Below are 17686 nucleotides of genomic sequence, written 5' to 3'. Positions count from 1 at the left end.
ATTTTTATGACCTTCTCGCACTAAAAAATGCGGGGGGGAAATTCCAATTTATTTCATACTTTTGTGTTGCAGCTTTTAGAAAATGTTTATGCACCAATTACAAAACTATGCACCAAAAAATACATGGTTTGAAGCCAAATATTTCATTACATTTATTCTATGAAATTTTGACATTTGGACCAAATTTGCGAAGGCGAGGACTGAGCATCGCGTTGCTCGCTGTGTGTATGATGAGACAGAGACAGAGAGAGAGAGAGAGAGAGGCACGCGATCGTTTCTGAGAAATGTTTGCAAACTGAAAACGAACATGTTTCCTCCCGCTGCCTCCCTCTCTCCCCCTCTCTCCCCCTCATATCTCCAGCTGTCGCCTGGTAGAATGTAAATGAGCCTCTCTGAGCACTGAGCCTATGATGGTGTCAGGCCTCTGCTTAGTCTCCGGTCTCATTAGAGGCCGGGCGTAGCTGACATTTACCCAGCCGCTGTGTTGACTAGCTCTTCATGCGGGCCACGCGGGTCAAAACAATACACAGTGAAACTTCAACAATCCAGATCTCTTTGGACAGGAAGGTCGCCGGAGTCTGTGGAATGACTGAATGTTGACTTGCCAAAATAAAGCTTTAAAATGAGAAGAAAACACACAATAACCTGTGTGAGTTTACACATTAGTTACACTGCCATCGTAAGAGGATAATTCAAATTTTGATTTCAAGAGCCGCCTCCTGAGTAATTGGAGTAACGGCTCTGTGAGTTTGAAATTAATAGGAGGGCCACAGCTATTTCCTGACTCTTGATCCTCCCGGGACCCCGCAGCTCTGTTTTTCTGCGGTGCTCTCATCCTGTTACTGATGCCTGAAACTGTGTAACCCTTATCTCCATGCTCACTACACGGCCTGATAGGGCTCTGTGTGTAAGCAATTAAAACGGCTTATTTGCCCGATAAGTGGGGGAGAGGGGTCAGATTGGAAGCCACAGGCTGCCTCTATCAGGTCTTTAGGTTTCAGCCCCCCGGCTATTTAACCCGGTGGGGGGGGCAGAGCGAGCCAACGAGGCTCAGACTGAGCGCGTGCAGGAGCTGACACTCTGCCAAAGGGGTAATGGCAAGGCACTCTATATGTTTTCCACCTAACCAACATACAGCAGAATTAATATTTAACCAGCGTCATAAATAAAGATGCCTCCCCCGCGTTCACACGCGTGTGGCTTTAAGCAGCCGTGCCGGGATAGAATGTAATATATTCTTATTATAGCTTCATGTCATGTGAATGGAATTAATTCTCTGTGAAGAAGATCATATCTGTACATCAAAACCTGTTTCCTCCGCTGATTTCTATCAGGCAGACAGGTGCGATACACCGTATTCAGGGAGAAAATCCACTTTGATATTACAGTAACACTAATCACTACAGGGAGATTAGCTGAGAGCTTTGACGTCCATACTGGAGGTCTGTAGTTACTCTTCCCTCTCTGTATATATATATATATATATGTGTCAAATATATAAAAAATTCACCTTTCTGGAATGAAGAATGTAGCATCCATAACAGTTCCCACAATGCTTTGATGCCTCTGTACACTGTCATTTTTGTTGCTGGGTAATCATTATTCATATATTAGTAATTTACTTAACTTATCACGGTCTTGGGTTTAATTAATCTCCTGTTTTTATTTTTTTTAAACTTGTGCCCTGCATTTGTTCTGACTTCTTAAATGTTTTAAATGTTTGTATGAACCTTTAGGTAATATTTGACGAATATGGGTCCATTTTATTTTAACTGACCCGCCTGCAAACGACGAATATCATCATAATTTATTTCGGATCATCATTGTCGAGTACCAAATTGAATCCGTGTTTAAAATAATGCAAAAAAATCACTTTTTGCTCCCACATGAGTAATACTTTCTAAAAAAACGAACTCAGTGGGAATGAATTATTAGCATGTACCACAGGGAGAGGAAATAGGTTATTTAATACAAGTTAGCATTACCAGCTAAACTTTAGCATCATGAGCTTCGTGACTGATTAGAAACTCTTTATTTATGTCCTCTAACCAAATTCTAAGTGTCTTGGTTTCTTTGGAGTTTCTTTAATTTGTCACAAAGTTTCCGTCGTTCCCATCCTCGTTGTTCGGTTCTGTCAGCTCGCCTCCCCGTCTAATTCGGTTTGCGACGTCGCGGGCGGATCACATCCCCCTCTCTCTCACTCCGACGAACAAAGGCAGCGTCTGACAATCAGCTCGAACAATAAGGATGAAGAGAAGAAAAGGACGGAGACGAGTACAAATTAAGAGCGAATCGTTAAGAGTGAAGTAAACCATAACGACAAAAAAAACGCAATAAAGTATCAAAATAGCTCCCTTCTTCTTGAGCCGAGTCAATTATCCATCGGACCGCCGCCACCGCGGCTTCGCTGGATGTGGCTGCTGGGAGATTTTTGCTCACAAAGCATGACGTGACAACACGTGGAGATGGGAGACAGAGGGAGAAAAGCAGCAGTAACAGAGTGTGCTCTCTGAAGACGGCGTGGCAGAGTAATGGAGAAGGAGAAGACTTCGACCTTGGCCGTGACCTGAACAAACTGTAATGAGTTCTGAACTTCTGCCTCAGCTCGGTATTGTTGTGGTTTTCAGAGTGCTGAGAGCTGGTAAACAGGATATTGAGTCCCAGATGGGTTTGGCTCACATCATGAAAGTACTGTTGGCCCACAGCTCTGCGCAAACCATCAGCCGTCGGATTGGAAGGGGAGGTGGGAGGTGTGGGGAGGAGGGGGGAGAAAGATGTTTCCGCTGTCCAAAATGTGCGCTGGCGTGTTTGTTTGGAGGCGTTGGGAGGCCGGACTTATCCTGCGTGACGGGCACATGTTTCTGAGCCACTGGGCCACACACACAGCTACACTAAGACGCTGCTGAAGAGATAAAACGTCCACGCGGAGGGGAGGAGGAGGCTGGATGTCGACCAGCGGATCTCCGTTTTCTCTCACTGTCTTTTTCAGTTCCTCTCCCAGTCTTCTTTGGTCTTTCCTCCATGCTTTGCATGAAATAGGATCAGAGACAACTGGAGTAGGACTGCTGGATGAGGGGGAGGACGGAGTCATCACTAACTATAAAGATCAGGGTTGTCCCAGCAGAGGAGGATTCTAGGACACCGTTGGAAATGTAGACCGCAGAAAAGCAGGAGTCCGTTTTTTATACTTAATTTTGGTGCAACACACAATGTTTTTCAGCCTTTGGGAGGTTTCATGGCTGTGATGTGGGGGAACAGGAACACCGATATCTATAACTTTACAACAGGATCAAACAGGCCATGTGTCCTTAAGAAGTTCATGCATATCGGAGAGTTCTGCACCGTACAATTTACCCTCAGTGTAGGAAGTAGTCTGCCCTTAATCTAACGTTGGAATCTTGCCTTTTTTTCTTTTCGCAAAATGACGACTCATCAAGTAACGCCTGGCCAGGTGCTAATCTGGAACGCCCTCAATCAAAAAGTACAGCGTAATCCGAAGAGTTAGGTTAGAAGACAAGAGTAGGCCAGCCGACCAATCAGAGCATTCTGGGCTTTTTGGGAAGGAGGGGCAATTCATGCATGTAAACAGGTTCTAGTAGGAAACTGAACTACAAATATGAACCAGAAAAGAAGCGTAATATGTCTTTGTTTAACGTTTAATTGGTGTTTTAGTCAACATGACTAAACCAGTGAAGTGATGGTCCATATGGCGCCCTGATGCTCTTAAGCACAGCGGTCCCAAGTCAGGCCGGGTTGATCCTCGCTGCCTTTCATCAAATAAATGATATTCATAAATGAAGCCGTAACAGAGTACAGATGGTCAAGATTGAACTAAAAAATGAGATGAAGCTTGTTAAAGAAAGTGTAATTTCCCTCTACGCTTCTTGCTCAATGTCAGACATCGACTTGTTTTCTAAAAGCCTGCAATTATGAACTTCAAATATGCAGCTATTATTTTGATCAATGCTGGCTGCTTAAGATGGATTTTCTGGTCTGTAAATTATTAACGGCATAAACAATATTTTTTTAATTAGTGTATATATATAGAGAGAGAGGTTACAGCTGTGTGGTTGGAAGGAAGTGCTCAAAGTGACATTTTTCACACGTTTGCCTCAAAGGTGTGAAATCCAACAGTGAAAGGACCCGTCAAAATAAAAGCCCTGCCAAAAAACCGTCAGCAGGCAATTGAGACAAAAAAATCTCATCAGGGGAAGAAGAGTGAGGTCAACGTGGAAAAATGGTACAGGAACCTTTTTTCTATTATTTTCCTTTTTTTCTGCAGAGCTCCTGTTTAGTCAGCGACTGGTGCATTTTTCTTTCTTTTTTTTTTACTCCAAATGAAATGCAGAGAGAGCAGAGGGAGATCAAATAGAATGGAAAAGAGAGTGGGGGGGGGGGGGGGGGGGACCTCGCTTCCTACTTACATGAAGCAGCCGCTCAGTGGGCGCCAATCAGCCGCCGATATTTTACATAAATTCCCCAGTTTCAGGAGGAGAGAAGCACAAAGTCGGCACTCAAGCCCCCGACCTCCTCTCCAAGGCTTTCATCTGGAGCAGCGAGGAGGACGGACGCCCCCGGGTCAGGGTGCAGGTTTCATCTGACCGTCGCCACGCCAACGCCGCTTTCTTAAAACGAGGAACATCCCACCAAGCGGTTATGACTCACCGCTTTTTATGGAAACGCGTGCTGATGTGCTGCTGAGGGGCAGAATGCTACCGCCGCAAATCATCAGAGCTGCATTTCTTTGACCTGTAGGAGGAAACCGATGCACCTGGAGGAGAGTTCACAGGAACCCGGGAGGAACGTGCAAAAAGAAGCTTCTCGCTGGGAAACACGATGCTAACAGCTGCAGCTCACTGACCTCGCAGCAGACGAAAGCACAGGTGGTACTGAAACAATTAATACCCGCTCTGATTCTTGGATTTTGCAAAAACTCTCACAGGAAGGTTAGTCATTGACCTTGAATGGTTAAAGTTGAGCTCACATCCCCGCTCATGTTGTGCACAGATTTAACAGTATATGGTGCAATAAAATCGATTTCTTCGTATTTTTATATCAAAATCCAAAACATAACGTGTGCTTACATCAGCTAATTTCAACCAATAATATCCCGACATTCATCCATCAATCCTAAACTTTTAGACGATCAAATCAAGTCAAATCTTTCCTGCTTCGCTCCAAAATACGCCTCAAAATGCTGTTTGAGCTCGACTTGAAGGTCGCCGGGTTGACCTCGAACGGCGAAGAGAGAGTGACCATCGAGACACAACCTGTTCACGTATCCCAATAATGCACCGCGACACCAAAGCAGTTAAGCAGCTTGAATCTGATTGGCCGATGACTTACGGCCATCATATATTTGATGATTTACACCTGCAAATATTCCAACTAAGTCACATTCACGTCTTCTCTTTAGATTTTAAATTGTTAAAAACTTTTTGGATATCTTACATCCTCCTGTTCCTACTCTAACTCCCACACACACACACACACACACACACTCTGCTGGTGTGTTCCATGTCACAGCTGTTCAGAGGCACCGCTAAGTCGACATGGTTGGCGAGGAGCAGCGGACCGCGAAGCCTCGGTGTCATCGCTCTGGATCAATGGCAAGGCGGCGCAAGGACGGCCCGCTGGTGTAAAGAAATAAATAAATAAATCAGGTGACATTGGCTGATCCGCCGGCGCTGGCCAGACGGCCGGCAACCAGGTCGCCCAGCTGGAGGGCGAACCGGTCTGACCCGAGCCAGGCGGCCCAGAGCTCTAGACCTGATGGTCCCCGGTGGAGGGGGGCTGCTGCTGCTGCTTCCAGCTAACCGGGGACCGCCCGCGCTGCCAGCTTCAGGAAGTAGCTGCTGGCTGCTGAAAGGGCTGCGACACGTTGCCAGGTGACGTCATGTGTGATTCGCTTCGTCCCGCTCCGGGCCAAGAGACGGCAGCGGCGGTGGAGGAAGAAACCACATCCTTTATTCCACGTAGAAAAACACTTCATAACAAGCTCATGTACTGATGTAGTAGATTTTACATTTGGCTTTTCTACGGTTTCATATAAAGTCCTCAACATCGGGGTCGTGCCCTCCAAAAGGTCACAAGATATGACCCCAAGATAGGGGTCATAAGATCTAATGTCAGAAAGTCTCCAAGGATGGTGAAGAGTTTACTAGATGTTTGATAGGTTCAATGTGATGTTAAAGGGACAGTTCACTGCAAAATTAAACACGGACCTTGTTGTGAGCCGTTTCATGTGGGAACTGCTGTTGAGAGAAAGTAGTCCCTACGTGCAAACGGGATAATCTTGAGTACCTTGATCAGGATTTCTGGAAAGAGACGTCGCTGTTGAGTTTTGGGGGTTTTTTAGCGCTTGAACACCGCAACTTGAGCGCCATAGAGTCCCATTATAGTGGACAGAAGGCAGGACATCTCAGAACCTGGCAACCCACATAGAAAATGCAGCTGCCCAGCACACGAACCAATTTGAGTTGACTCAAATCAACACTGGAAGAGGAATGTGTTGTTCTCTGATTCTCTGATAATCACAGTTTCCTTCCCCTCTGCAGTCTGTTCCTGCTGTCCTCCATCGCCCCTACACCACCATCAGGGTCCGGGGCTGCAGGTGGAGGAAGAGTCCGGACCGCCTCCCCGCCTGCCGTGTCGCCGCATTTCATCATCACTCCATTTGCTTCAGGTGAGCTGACGTTTAGTCTCAGGCAGGAGAGTTCAAATCCATCCATTAAAACGAGTCGACTTCCTGACAGCAGTTTGGTTCGTGACATCGACATCAAACCAGAAGATGTTGATACTTCTAGACCCCTTTTAATGAAACCAGGAGACTATATATATATATATATATATATATATATATATATATATATATATATATATATATATATATATATATATATCCATTGTGAAGCTCCATGACAGCAACTAACAAACTGGAGAACTGCAGCCCGAAACACAACAATGCAGCAATTTGACAAATCCTGTGAGGAGTAAAATAACAAACAAATCCAGTTTTCTAGGCCAAGAAAACAGTCCGTCTGATGTGTGTTGGTGGAGGAAAGTGACATTAATTTGCTTTGAAGAAATCTATTTTATGAATGAGTTATTATGGAGGAAAATGTAAATATATTATATGTAAATGTGTGCCAGGAGTGAGTGAGAGTTACACCGGAACTGACGGTTAATCTGATTGGATGCTGATGGTCTACAAATAAAGCTGTCTTACCTGTAATTGTCCCACTCCCGTCCCGCACCTCAACGCCCTCTCACACCATCGGCGCTGCTACAATCCAGTGGCGCGTCTGTGATCTGGAGACATTTGGATTTGGAAAAAAAAACACACAAAAAAACGGGAGTGGTGGTTTTAAATCTTCTTCCTTCCCTGGATGAAATCAAACAGCCTTGTCAGAATCAGACACGATGGTGTTATTCGGCATCTCATCCGCCGCACAGCCGCGATCCTCCCGCATCCAGATCTGCCCCCCCTCCGTCTCTTTATTCCGATGTAGTCCAGAGAGGTCCTGTTGGCACGCCTTCCGCTGACAAGTCACCCGGGAGGATCCCGGCTCACACTCCCGAACACGATCAGATATTAAATTATCCTAAAAGTGGGGGATCGATCCCGGATCACTCACTCCCCGGTGTGCGCTGCTCGCTCCGCCGCGTCTCTCCTCCGGTCTGACAGCGCGGCTCCGTGCGCACTAACTTTTTATGGAGACTCCGGAGCGCACGGCCGCTATACCTCCGCCGGTAACGCGTTACAGAGGAATCGGATTACCCGCCGTGCACTTTTGTGTGTGTGTGTGTGTGCCACGTTTAAGATTTGAGTCTTTAGTGTGAACGTCACAGTGACTGATCCGGAAAGAAAGAAGTGCGTCACCTCCATGTTGATGTATTTAGATGAGACATGTTAACTAAACGATCAATAATCATTCACAACATTCAGATTTCGATCAGAAGATTAGAAGCACATCCACTAAATCCGCGAGTTTAGCAGCAAGGGCGCAATTAGTGACTAATTAATGGCATTTTGAATTGATCACTTGTCAGGTAATTTGTGAATCAATAAGCTGAAAAGTGATCAATTCCATCAAAAAGCGAGATATTCATAAAAAATAAATATATACGATCATGTCTTCAATCTGCCAACATGTAACATTCTAATGACTGTAAAAGGAGCCTTTAAATGATGAACTGTTGAACTGTGGTCGGCAGCTTTCATCAAGAAACGCTGCAACACTGCCACCATGTGGACACATGGTGAACTTCACCAAGCGTCCTTCCTGCAGAGAAACGGGGAAAAGTTGCTTCATGTTCAGGTTTTAAAAGTTAATTACAGTCCACACTGTCAGAATACAGTTTGATCAAAAATGTTTATTCCATGGTGAAAACATTCCTGCCACACACACACACACACACGCGCACGCACACACACACACACGCGCACACACGCACACACACACACACACACACACGCACGATTTTCTTTTTACAAACGGCAAAGTTTCCATCGTATAATGCATGTGGAGACGATAAAATCATCAAAGTGACATAAGCACAACGTGATTGGCTTTTTGCAGTTTATTCGGAAATAAAAGGAAACACTTTGAAAAGTCTTTTCAGCTCCGGCCATCAGGAAAAATCACAACATCTGATGCTGTTTTTTTTGTTTTGTTTTGTTTTTTTTACTTAAAGAGAACATCAGAACATCGTCCTAAGGCCAACTGAAGAGCGATGTCACGCTCCGTCTGCGTGGGACGCGAGCCGACGGCGATTGTTCAGGCTGCTTCTGAAAGGCATCGGCGGCTGTAGTATGAGTAAGTAGTTCATGGACTCGTTTTCCCAGAGTTCCTCAGCATTCCTCTTTGATGTAGATTTGTTCGTCTGTGTCGGACTCCAGGTGCTCCAGCCGGTCCGTCTGTCCGTTCATGATCTCATCGGGGGTCTTCATGAACCTGGGGAGCGGGACAATAAGATGATTAAATGTTCTGTTTTAGAACATGGGTTTAAATAGAAAAAGTCAAGTTAAAGTACCTGAATAGAAGTCTTTGTCCCGGCTCTTTCCTGATAATGTTCAGTTTGTAGTAGTGTCTCAGTGCTCGCGACATCTTCTCGTACGTCATGTTGGTCCTGTTCTGTAAAAGAGAAAAGAACAAAACCTTCACACGTATGTTCTATGAGCAACGCCTTTCACTTCACATCATAAATCAGTCCGTTTTTAACATGAAAAATATTGATAAGTGCATTTTATCTATATCTATAAAGCTATATCAGACGATACTGATGGGTTTTTTTTGTTCGTTTTTTTTGTTACAGCAACTGCTATAAACTTCCCCAAGCAAACTATCCCAAAGTCGGTGTAAACAAACATTCAAAATATTATCAGTAGTGGTTATCAGCATAAAAATTATCATATTTTTACTTCAATATCTGCTTTGATTAGAAAAGCATTAGTTTTAATGATTTATCATTCAGCTAGTCATGGGCCCGAGGAACCACATGTGTACCTGCAGATCTCCCAGGAACCACATGAGCACCTGCAGATCCCCCAGGAACCACATGAGCACCTGCAGATCCCCCAGGAACCACATGTGCACCTGCAGATCCCCCAGGAACCACATGGGCACCTGCAGATCCCCCAGGAACCACATGGGCACCTGCAGATCCTGAAGAACCTCATGAGCACCTGCAGATCCCCCAGGAACCACATGAGCACCTGCAGATCCCCCAGGAACCACATGTGTACCTGCAGATCCCCCAGGAACCTCATGAGCACCTGCAGATCCCCCAGGAACCACATGTGTACCTGCAGATCCCCCAGGAACCACATGTGTACCTGCAGATCCCCCAGGAACCTCATGAGCACCTGCAGATCCCCCAGGAACCACATGAGCACCTGCAGCTCCTGAGGAACCTCATGTGTACCTGCAGATCCCCCAGGAACCACATGAGCACCTGCTGATCCCCCAGGAACCACATGTGTACCTGCAGATCCCCCAGGAACCACATGTGTACCTGCAGATCCCCCAGGAACCACATGTGTACCTGCAGATCCCCCAGGAACCACATGTGTACCTGCAGATCCCCCGGGAACCACATGTGTACCTGCAGATCCCCCAGGAACCACATGAGCACCTGCAGATCCCCCAGGAACCACATGTGTACCTGCAGATCCCCCAGGAACCACATGAGCACCTGCAGCTCCTGAGGAACCTCATGTGTACCTGCAGATCCCCCAGGAACCACATGAGCACCTGCAGATCCCCCAGGAACCACATGTGTACCTGCAGATCCCCCAGGAACCACATGAGCACCTGCAGCTCCTGAAGAACCTCATGAGCAGCTCCAGAGGAAGCTGAGTGTGTGTTTACCTTGTGATTCCCCCAGAGCCTGGCCAGGCCGTTGGGGTCCATGATGCGGAAGACTTTACTGTCTGTATCCTCCCAGCGGATGTAGTTCTCGTACCTGTTGTCTGACAGGAGCTGGTAGACGTAGTCCCACAGCAGCCTGCAGTCTGCAAGGAGACACATTTGTGTTATCTATTTTACCTGAGAGGTTCCGAGAATAACAAAGGGAGGGATGCTGTGAGTTTACCTGCTATCCGTCCGATGGGTATTTGTTGCTCCTCCGGAGGAGACACGGGCATGATGACGTGGTTCCTGTAGAGCGCCTCCTCCTGCAGTAGATGCTGCTGCTGCTGCTGTTGTTGGGAGAGCGCCATCTGATGGTGGTGGCCGTGGACTTTCCCCTCGCGCCCGTTCTCGAGCGTCCCCTGGGACTGGGGTCCGCCGCGGCTGTGCCTGAAGTCCATGGCGGCGCCCCCGCCGCTCCTGCTCGGGCTAAGGAGCAGGGGGTTCATAATGGCGCTGGGCATGAGCTGGATGACGCGAGGAGGGCCCGCCTCCTGGCCCCCGGGGCTGCCCGGGCAGGGCGCCTCCCGGGGCGTCACGCAGCGGCCGTTGGGTGCAGCCGGGGACACGGACAGAGGGTACATTTCCTCTGGAAGGTGGTGGTTGCTGTCGGGCAGCTGGGAAAAGGTCTGGAGGTGCTCCTCGTTGGCGGCGCGGGGGTGGTTGGGCACCGGAGGGGATCGTCTGGTGGTTGGATGGTGGGGGGAGCGGGAGCGGTGACGCAGCTCGATGGTTGGTGGATGCTGGGGGAGGGGCTCCGTACCACGCGGTGCCCGCCGTACCGTTTCTGGGGTTACAAAGGACACATGATAGAGTTACAGTTTGATATTTACACAGTCAGTACACAGAAAAGGCCACTAGGTGTCACTATCACCCTGCAGTTAGGCTGAGAACGATGACAGATTACTTATTTCATTAGAAGTTCTCTGGTTTGTGCAGGAAGAAGTGGGAATTATTCTCCGACTCTTTCGGGCACAAGAATCGTGGCTTCAAAACAAGGAAGACGGAGGTGAAAAATACCTGCAAGCGTTTCTGCAGTTTGTTTAAATAAAGCCGTGTTTCCTTGTGGAGCAGGTTTTACTGCCAACATGAGAAGTTATGACTCTGACCTGCCTGATTGTTGCTGGATCACATTTCCTCAAATCGGAGCCAGAAAACCCTCTCAGCTATTAGAGCTACAATTTAACATTTAGTGCATGTAATTACAGTCCAAGTTCAAATTAGACTACTTAGACTTGCTAATATTAGATCTCATAGTTGTTTAATAGTGACATAGCTAAGTAGATAATAAAGCTTTTGGATTATTAAGTGCTGCAAGGACAAGGTTTGTATGTAGGTTATGAGGAAGTTAGTATCGCGCTGGTTTCCTTTACAAGAAGCCAAAAGGAGAAAATAATCTGCGTGGTAAACAAACGTTTATGGTACCTTCATGTTTTGTTCTCTTCTGGGATGTTTTGAAGCATGAATGCGATCACCGGAAGGTTGAAGACACTTAAAAGCTTCACATTTTACATCTCATTAGCTTGTGTTAACCTCAGACTTTATTTTAGGCATCAAACCAAAAACCTTCTGACTTTGAGACCAGCAGTTCAAATCTGCTGACTCATTTTCAGGGTTTAGGACTCATTCCATTTCCCCGACTTTCTATCGGTGTTTTAAACTATTTCAGCCCTTTTAGATCACATCCCCACGCTGAATGTCTGCCTGCAGCTTTGGCTCCTCACAGAGATAAAGGTCGTGACCTCATCTTTTCAACAAGTCAAATCAAATCCCTGTTTCACGGAAGCTTAATACTCTTGAAATTCCGTTTCAGCTCGACTTTAAACACTCGGCTCCATCATTTAACCGTAGAAAAGTGAAGTTTAATGGTATCTCTGATTACAATGATAATCTACTTTATATAACTGCTGTATTTGATGGCATGTCTTTCTATCCAGAACATGCGGTGCTATTAGCGTCGCTCCGTTGGTCGGACTGACCTTCAAGCTTCAGGTGCTGCGCGGCGCTTTCAGGCAGCGAGTGGAAGGAGTTCCCAGGGAAGTAGGCCGACGGGTAAAACACATGGGGCTTCCTCTGCTTCAGGATGTGCTGCAGCAGCTCGTACAGGACGTCCCCTGCAAAGATGCAGAAAAAGGTCAAAGGTCACCGTGGGCAGCCTGCATAAAATGAGAAATTAGCGCTGGCGTCATCCAGTGAATCAGCTTCCCCCTTCTTCTTCTTCTTCTCTTTGCTTTCCAGGCAGCAGGGCCCTTGAGCAATAATGGAAGGGGGGGGGGGGGGGGGGGGGGGGGCGACACAGAGTTGGAGTGACTGTTTCAGGACAGGTCGTCATGGCAACTCTGGCTTTTCTAGATCCGTGATGCAGCGTAGATATAGAACAGTGAAAGTGAGAAATATACACAAATCTATTATATTGTATATTATATATTCATCCCCATGCAAGCAGATCACCTCTCCTCGTGCACGAGTAACCATGGTTACGTGCACGCTCTCCATCTCCTGTCGCTCAGAAAACTTCCTGCCCACATACCATTCTTCCTGCGTACTTCAAAGCAGCTTTAATCTACCCGATCACGACTAGAGCAGGTGGAGGTTTCAGGACTTCCATCTAAAAGTTTAGGTGCTGTAGAAGTTTTTTAAAACATCACCAGGAGCATAGAGCTTTATTATCTTATGTTTAGTAGATATATCATATCTGGAGTCACACAAATTAATGAGGAAAATGTCCCTTAGCTTTCTGTCAACCCGTCTAGTTGAATAAGAATGTTGATCCAGTCGACAGGCTTCCAATAACAAGGAAATGATTCCTGTAAAGGAAGTGATGTTGAAGACAGGCACCCAAACACAAACACACACACCCCTTTCAGTTCTCACTTTCTGATCCTGTCACATTGTGTCACACTGAGAGGGAAATTCCCACTTCCCGATGCTATGAAGTTGCTTTTGATTCTGGATTTGTGTGCTTTGATTTGCACTAATTTCTGCTTGCAAAAGGTTATTTTTTGTCATTATGAATGAGAAGAGAGGGGAGAACGTGTGCTTTACATTTCAAGTCTAGACGTGTAGCCGTGGTGTTGGTGTAGCTCTGCAAACTGTCTTATTGTGTGACTTAAGAGATTCCAGGGGAAAAAAGTATTATTCTTCTACAAAAGGAAAATATGGCACACGGCAGCGCCTGATGGGAACTGCACCCTTCAATCCCCGAAAGGAGGAAACAACCACATCGTGGCCAAATCATCCGCTCGGTTCCCTAAAATGACGTTTTCACTGAGCGTCAGACTGGTTGCCAAAACGACTAACCAATATAAAAATGTAATCAATCGCTGTCAGCGTCATCTCCTCACACCCCTGTGTTTTAGGTTTAGGGAAAATAATGGGATTGCCAATATCCCCCCCCCCCCCCATACCTCAATCTTCTTAGCAGGATGTGAACGTTTTAGCAGAGTTGAAATGGAAACTAAAGCTTGACAGCAGCTGTCAGCTGGGTGTCATCTCTCTATAACTCCAGGTTATTATTCCTCCACTACATGGAATAAAGAATATAATATATATATTTACTGTTGATTCAGCTTTAACCTCTATATCACTGTGTTTATTGTATGCATTCATGTTTAGTCTCTCACACTTTTCTGAGCGTTTTTTCAACATGTTTGTTTCCTGGCAGCAGTTTGTCGTCATTCTTATCTTGATATTTCACAATACTGCTGCGTGCTTTCATCCCACAGCACTGACACACAATCACACATCGATTCCTGATTCATTTCAAAAACAGAAAACCAAAAGAAAACCGGTCGACTTTCATTCTAATTTTCACGGCCCCGGCCTCCAGCGTTGCCAGGGAGACCGCTGAGGTCGGTTTGTACTTCCTGATAAAACCGTCCCCTACTTCCTCCTCCACCTCCTCGCTGTTAACGGCTGCCTCCCTCCCTCCCTCCCTCCCTCGCTGTCGCCTGACACTTTCCTCCTCTGCACTCTATTGATTTTTAACGGCTGTAGTTTTGCTGTAAACACATTGATCTTAAAGCTACAGTGGTTGCAGGTTGCCATGTTTTATTGGTGGGAAAACCACAAAGAACCAATTTTGTTATGAGACAAAATGTTGATTTGAAGTGTTTCACACACAGGTTTCCAGTTTCATGTAGTCCTATCAGTCATTTCTATGTAGAAATGCACTATTTCCTATGATTCTCCTGCAACTAATCGACTAATAAAGACTGTTTCCATGATCTGCTCTTTCTCCCTAGTTTCCAGTCTGGCTCCGGCTCCAGTTGGGACTAAACCATCTAATGCAAACAATGAAAGTGACTCATTTATTCAACTTTTCCCCCCAGCCTTGAACACATGGGGAAACGTGGAAGGAAGGAAGGAAGGTGAAAGTACCGGAGTGGGGAGATCGATAGCGGAAGTCCTCCTTGGTGAGCAGCAGCAGGGCTTTGCCGTTCATTTGGAAAGAGCCGCTGGTGATCGGCCGCAGGGCGAACTCCTTCTCGGCCCACCGCAGCCACTGGGCCACGTCCTCCCTGCTCCAGAAGACCGGCTGCAGACCTGGAGGTGGGAGGATTTGGGGAGAAGGGGGAGGGAGATGATTAAGGAGGGGGAGTTGAGACCAGGCTTTTTTTGGCAAAAGAAGCAACGAATTGGAGGTGATGGGGAAAGGAAGGAAGAAAAGACGGATGAGCTCAGAGGAGATGGGGGAGGAAGAAAAGAAGGAAAGGCAGGAAGGAGGGGAGGGTGAAGGGGGAGGGGGAGGAAGGAAGGAGGCAGAGGCAGTAAAAAGGATATTGAGGAAGTGGAGATAAAAGCCAAAAGGAGGGAGTGATTACGGGAACGACAGCAGAGATACAGAAAAAAAAGACAGGAGGAGACAGTCAGAAAGGGAGAGGAGGTTAGAATAAAAGATTAGAAAATGATATGGGGATGAATACACAACGAACCACAAAGATTAAATAAAAAAGGGAGGAGGCATATATGAGAAAGACAGTTATTTTATTTGATCTGTTATGATCTGCTCTCCTCTGAACTCCAGACAGGCACATCAGAGGACGGACAGTTTATCGGTTTCTAAATGGACAAGGACACATGGAGGCAGAGAGAGGGAACGGCGATGACGACGGTATCTTTTTCTTTCCCTCTCCCTCCCTCGCACACTGAAATGTCTCTCACTGCCGTGGGAACAGACGTGTCCAACATCTGCACTGGTGACCAACTAGCATTTACAGGGAAAGATGGTGAACATGGAAACAAAGTGTTGTTGCAGAACGAACTTGGTTGTGTTGCAACAAAAATAACCTGGCAGGGAATTCATTCAGTTATGATGTTGACTAAATAGCTTCCCTAGAAAGCAACACAATAAGCAACCAGCGTGGTTTCACTAACGCCGATACGTTACGATAAATTAAAAAGTTACGAGCCTTAAACTGTCGAAAACTTTGCAAATGCTGAACCGCAAAGAAACTTCAAAATAAAACCATTGATGACGTCGTGCACATTCAAGGTTGTATATCGTCCTTTAGTTTGAAAACCTGCTAATAATCCACATTTTAACGACATGCATCGTGATCGGATTCTGATTCCAAACTCCGTTCCATGTATTCTGTTGAGCCTCGTTATTTTAGCTTCCTCCTGTTTACTAATTATCTTCCTTTTTTTTTTTACACAGAAGCTGATCAAATTTGATTACGAGGTTTATTTTCGACCACTGAGACTCATTTCTGAAACGTTATACCAGGATGTACATTTTTAACATCACACAAACGTAGTTTTTTTTGCCCATTAACACACTGACGCCTCCTTGTATAGCCCAACCATTTACATCATGACTTTCACACACACACTTCATTTCTTACATCCCGCTTATCGCCCAGCCTCAAACACTTCCTCTGGGACTCGGACAGCTGTTATCTTTGGCCGCCAATGTGACTGTCACACGAGTAATAGGAACCTTGTGCTTCGCTTTCAGCCCCCCCCCCTCCTCGGCTCCTCCTCGCCCGTCAAACAGAGGAAGTCCTCACAGAGAGCGATCGATAGGAAACGAAAAGGCCCTGTCTAGATTGTCAGATTCCCCCGTTTCTCCCCTTCTGGTCCTCTGTGCTCCGATAGCGGCCGCGAGCGCCGCCGATAAGCCCCGGGAAGGCCCTCGCTTATCTGAAGCCCAGTCAAGCTCCGACCCTCAGCCTGTCAACAGACGTCCCCAAGAAAGTGTCAGGGAAAAAATGGGTACAGGTGTTTGAAAACCACAGCAGCGAGTGATATAGCTATAGAGCCGTATTTCTAACTGGGATCACTGGGATTGCCTCGCAGTAGAAACCAGAGCGACGCTTCATTCTCTCTAACCTCCGGTTTGCTTCATACGCTGCATGTAAATATTCATTTTAATAAAGGTTATTTAAACCTCACAAACCCGCAGGAAGGTGCAGGATTTAGCATGAAAGCAGCCCAAGACGGCCTCATCCTTCTGTGGTATGCCTGCTCTCTCTTGTGTGGGAAATCCTACTGGGCTGGCTGTGGATGAAACCCCACAGGTGGGATCCAAATGCTCTTTTCTGAGGCCCGAACACAAAGCAGTATGGGTAACTTTAATAAATAATTTTTAAAAGATAGATAACCAGGGATTTGAACCGTTGCTACAAATGACTCGGCGTTAATTTAAGTGGACCAACAGTGAAAGTAGATCTAGAATGCACTGTTATACTCTTGGCAACATCGTTGACCCGATCAATATTGAATGAAGCTGCCATCTGCACGGCGTGCAGCGGCTGTATGTCCGTCTCCCGTTGCTGTCTTGTGAGAGCAGCGAAGGGCCGGGGCGGGCAGCAGTGCAGCCTGGGGTCGCGGGGTCACGGCTGTGGTATGCTCTCTCCAGAGCCGGAGAGAGAGGTGCTGCTCTGCCAAAACTCCTCCGAGATCCGGTCCGCCGGCCTCGGCCATCTGCACCGAGGCCCAGAGGAGGAAGCCAGAGGAGGGGGGGAGGAAGTACACAAACGTGTCCCACAACGCACTTTGGCAGGAAGCAATCCAGCGTGGGCTCCGTTTCAGAGCAGGAAACTTCCTGCGGTAAGGTTAGAGAGCGACGGCGGGAGGTTTATTAACAGACGGGAGAAGAGGAAAGGAAGAGTGGCGAGAGCGGCGGCTCGGTGTGTGCAAACGACCGGGGGAGAAAAATGAAGGCAGATGGGAGGACTAAACAAATAGAGGAAGGAAAGTCAAACAGGAAGAGGAACGGATACGAAGCCAGCAGTCATGAAGCTCACGGAGATCCCAACTCTAACTAACAA

At 46.7% G+C, this 17686-nt stretch overlaps 2 protein-coding genes across 2 annotated transcripts in view; both read right to left on the bottom strand.

Moving 5' to 3' along the window:
• Window positions 1–7715, bottom strand: part of LOC311032467 (chemokine-like protein TAFA-2) — a 47475-nt gene extending 39760 nt beyond the window's left edge. Inside the window, exon 1 of the mRNA XM_084039264.1 lies at window positions 7229–7715. The gene's annotated coding sequence lies outside the window, so the exon portion shown is untranslated. The remainder of the gene's footprint in view (window positions 1–7228) is intronic.
• Window positions 7716–8662: 947 nt separating this feature from the next.
• etv6 (ETS variant transcription factor 6) overlaps window positions 8663–17686 on the bottom strand; it is a 19994-nt gene continuing 10970 nt past the window's right edge. Inside the window, exons 3-8 of the mRNA XM_084039262.1 lie at window positions 14793–14957; window positions 12392–12526; window positions 10597–11199; window positions 10374–10516; window positions 9037–9137; window positions 8663–8957 (exon numbers count right to left, since the gene is read on the bottom strand). Coding sequence (XP_083895388.1) covers window positions 8855–8957; window positions 9037–9137; window positions 10374–10516; window positions 10597–11199; window positions 12392–12526; window positions 14793–14957 — 1250 coding nt within the window. The 3' untranslated portion in view covers window positions 8663–8854. The remainder of the gene's footprint in view (window positions 8958–9036; window positions 9138–10373; window positions 10517–10596; window positions 11200–12391; window positions 12527–14792; window positions 14958–17686) is intronic.

This window comes from Eutrigla gurnardus (genome assembly GCF_963514095.1).
Source record: "Eutrigla gurnardus genome assembly, chromosome: 21".
Lineage (NCBI taxonomy): Eukaryota > Metazoa > Chordata > Actinopteri > Perciformes > Triglidae > Eutrigla > Eutrigla gurnardus.
Note: the sequence above shows the minus strand (reverse complement) of the source record. Positions and strands in the feature narration are given on the sequence as shown.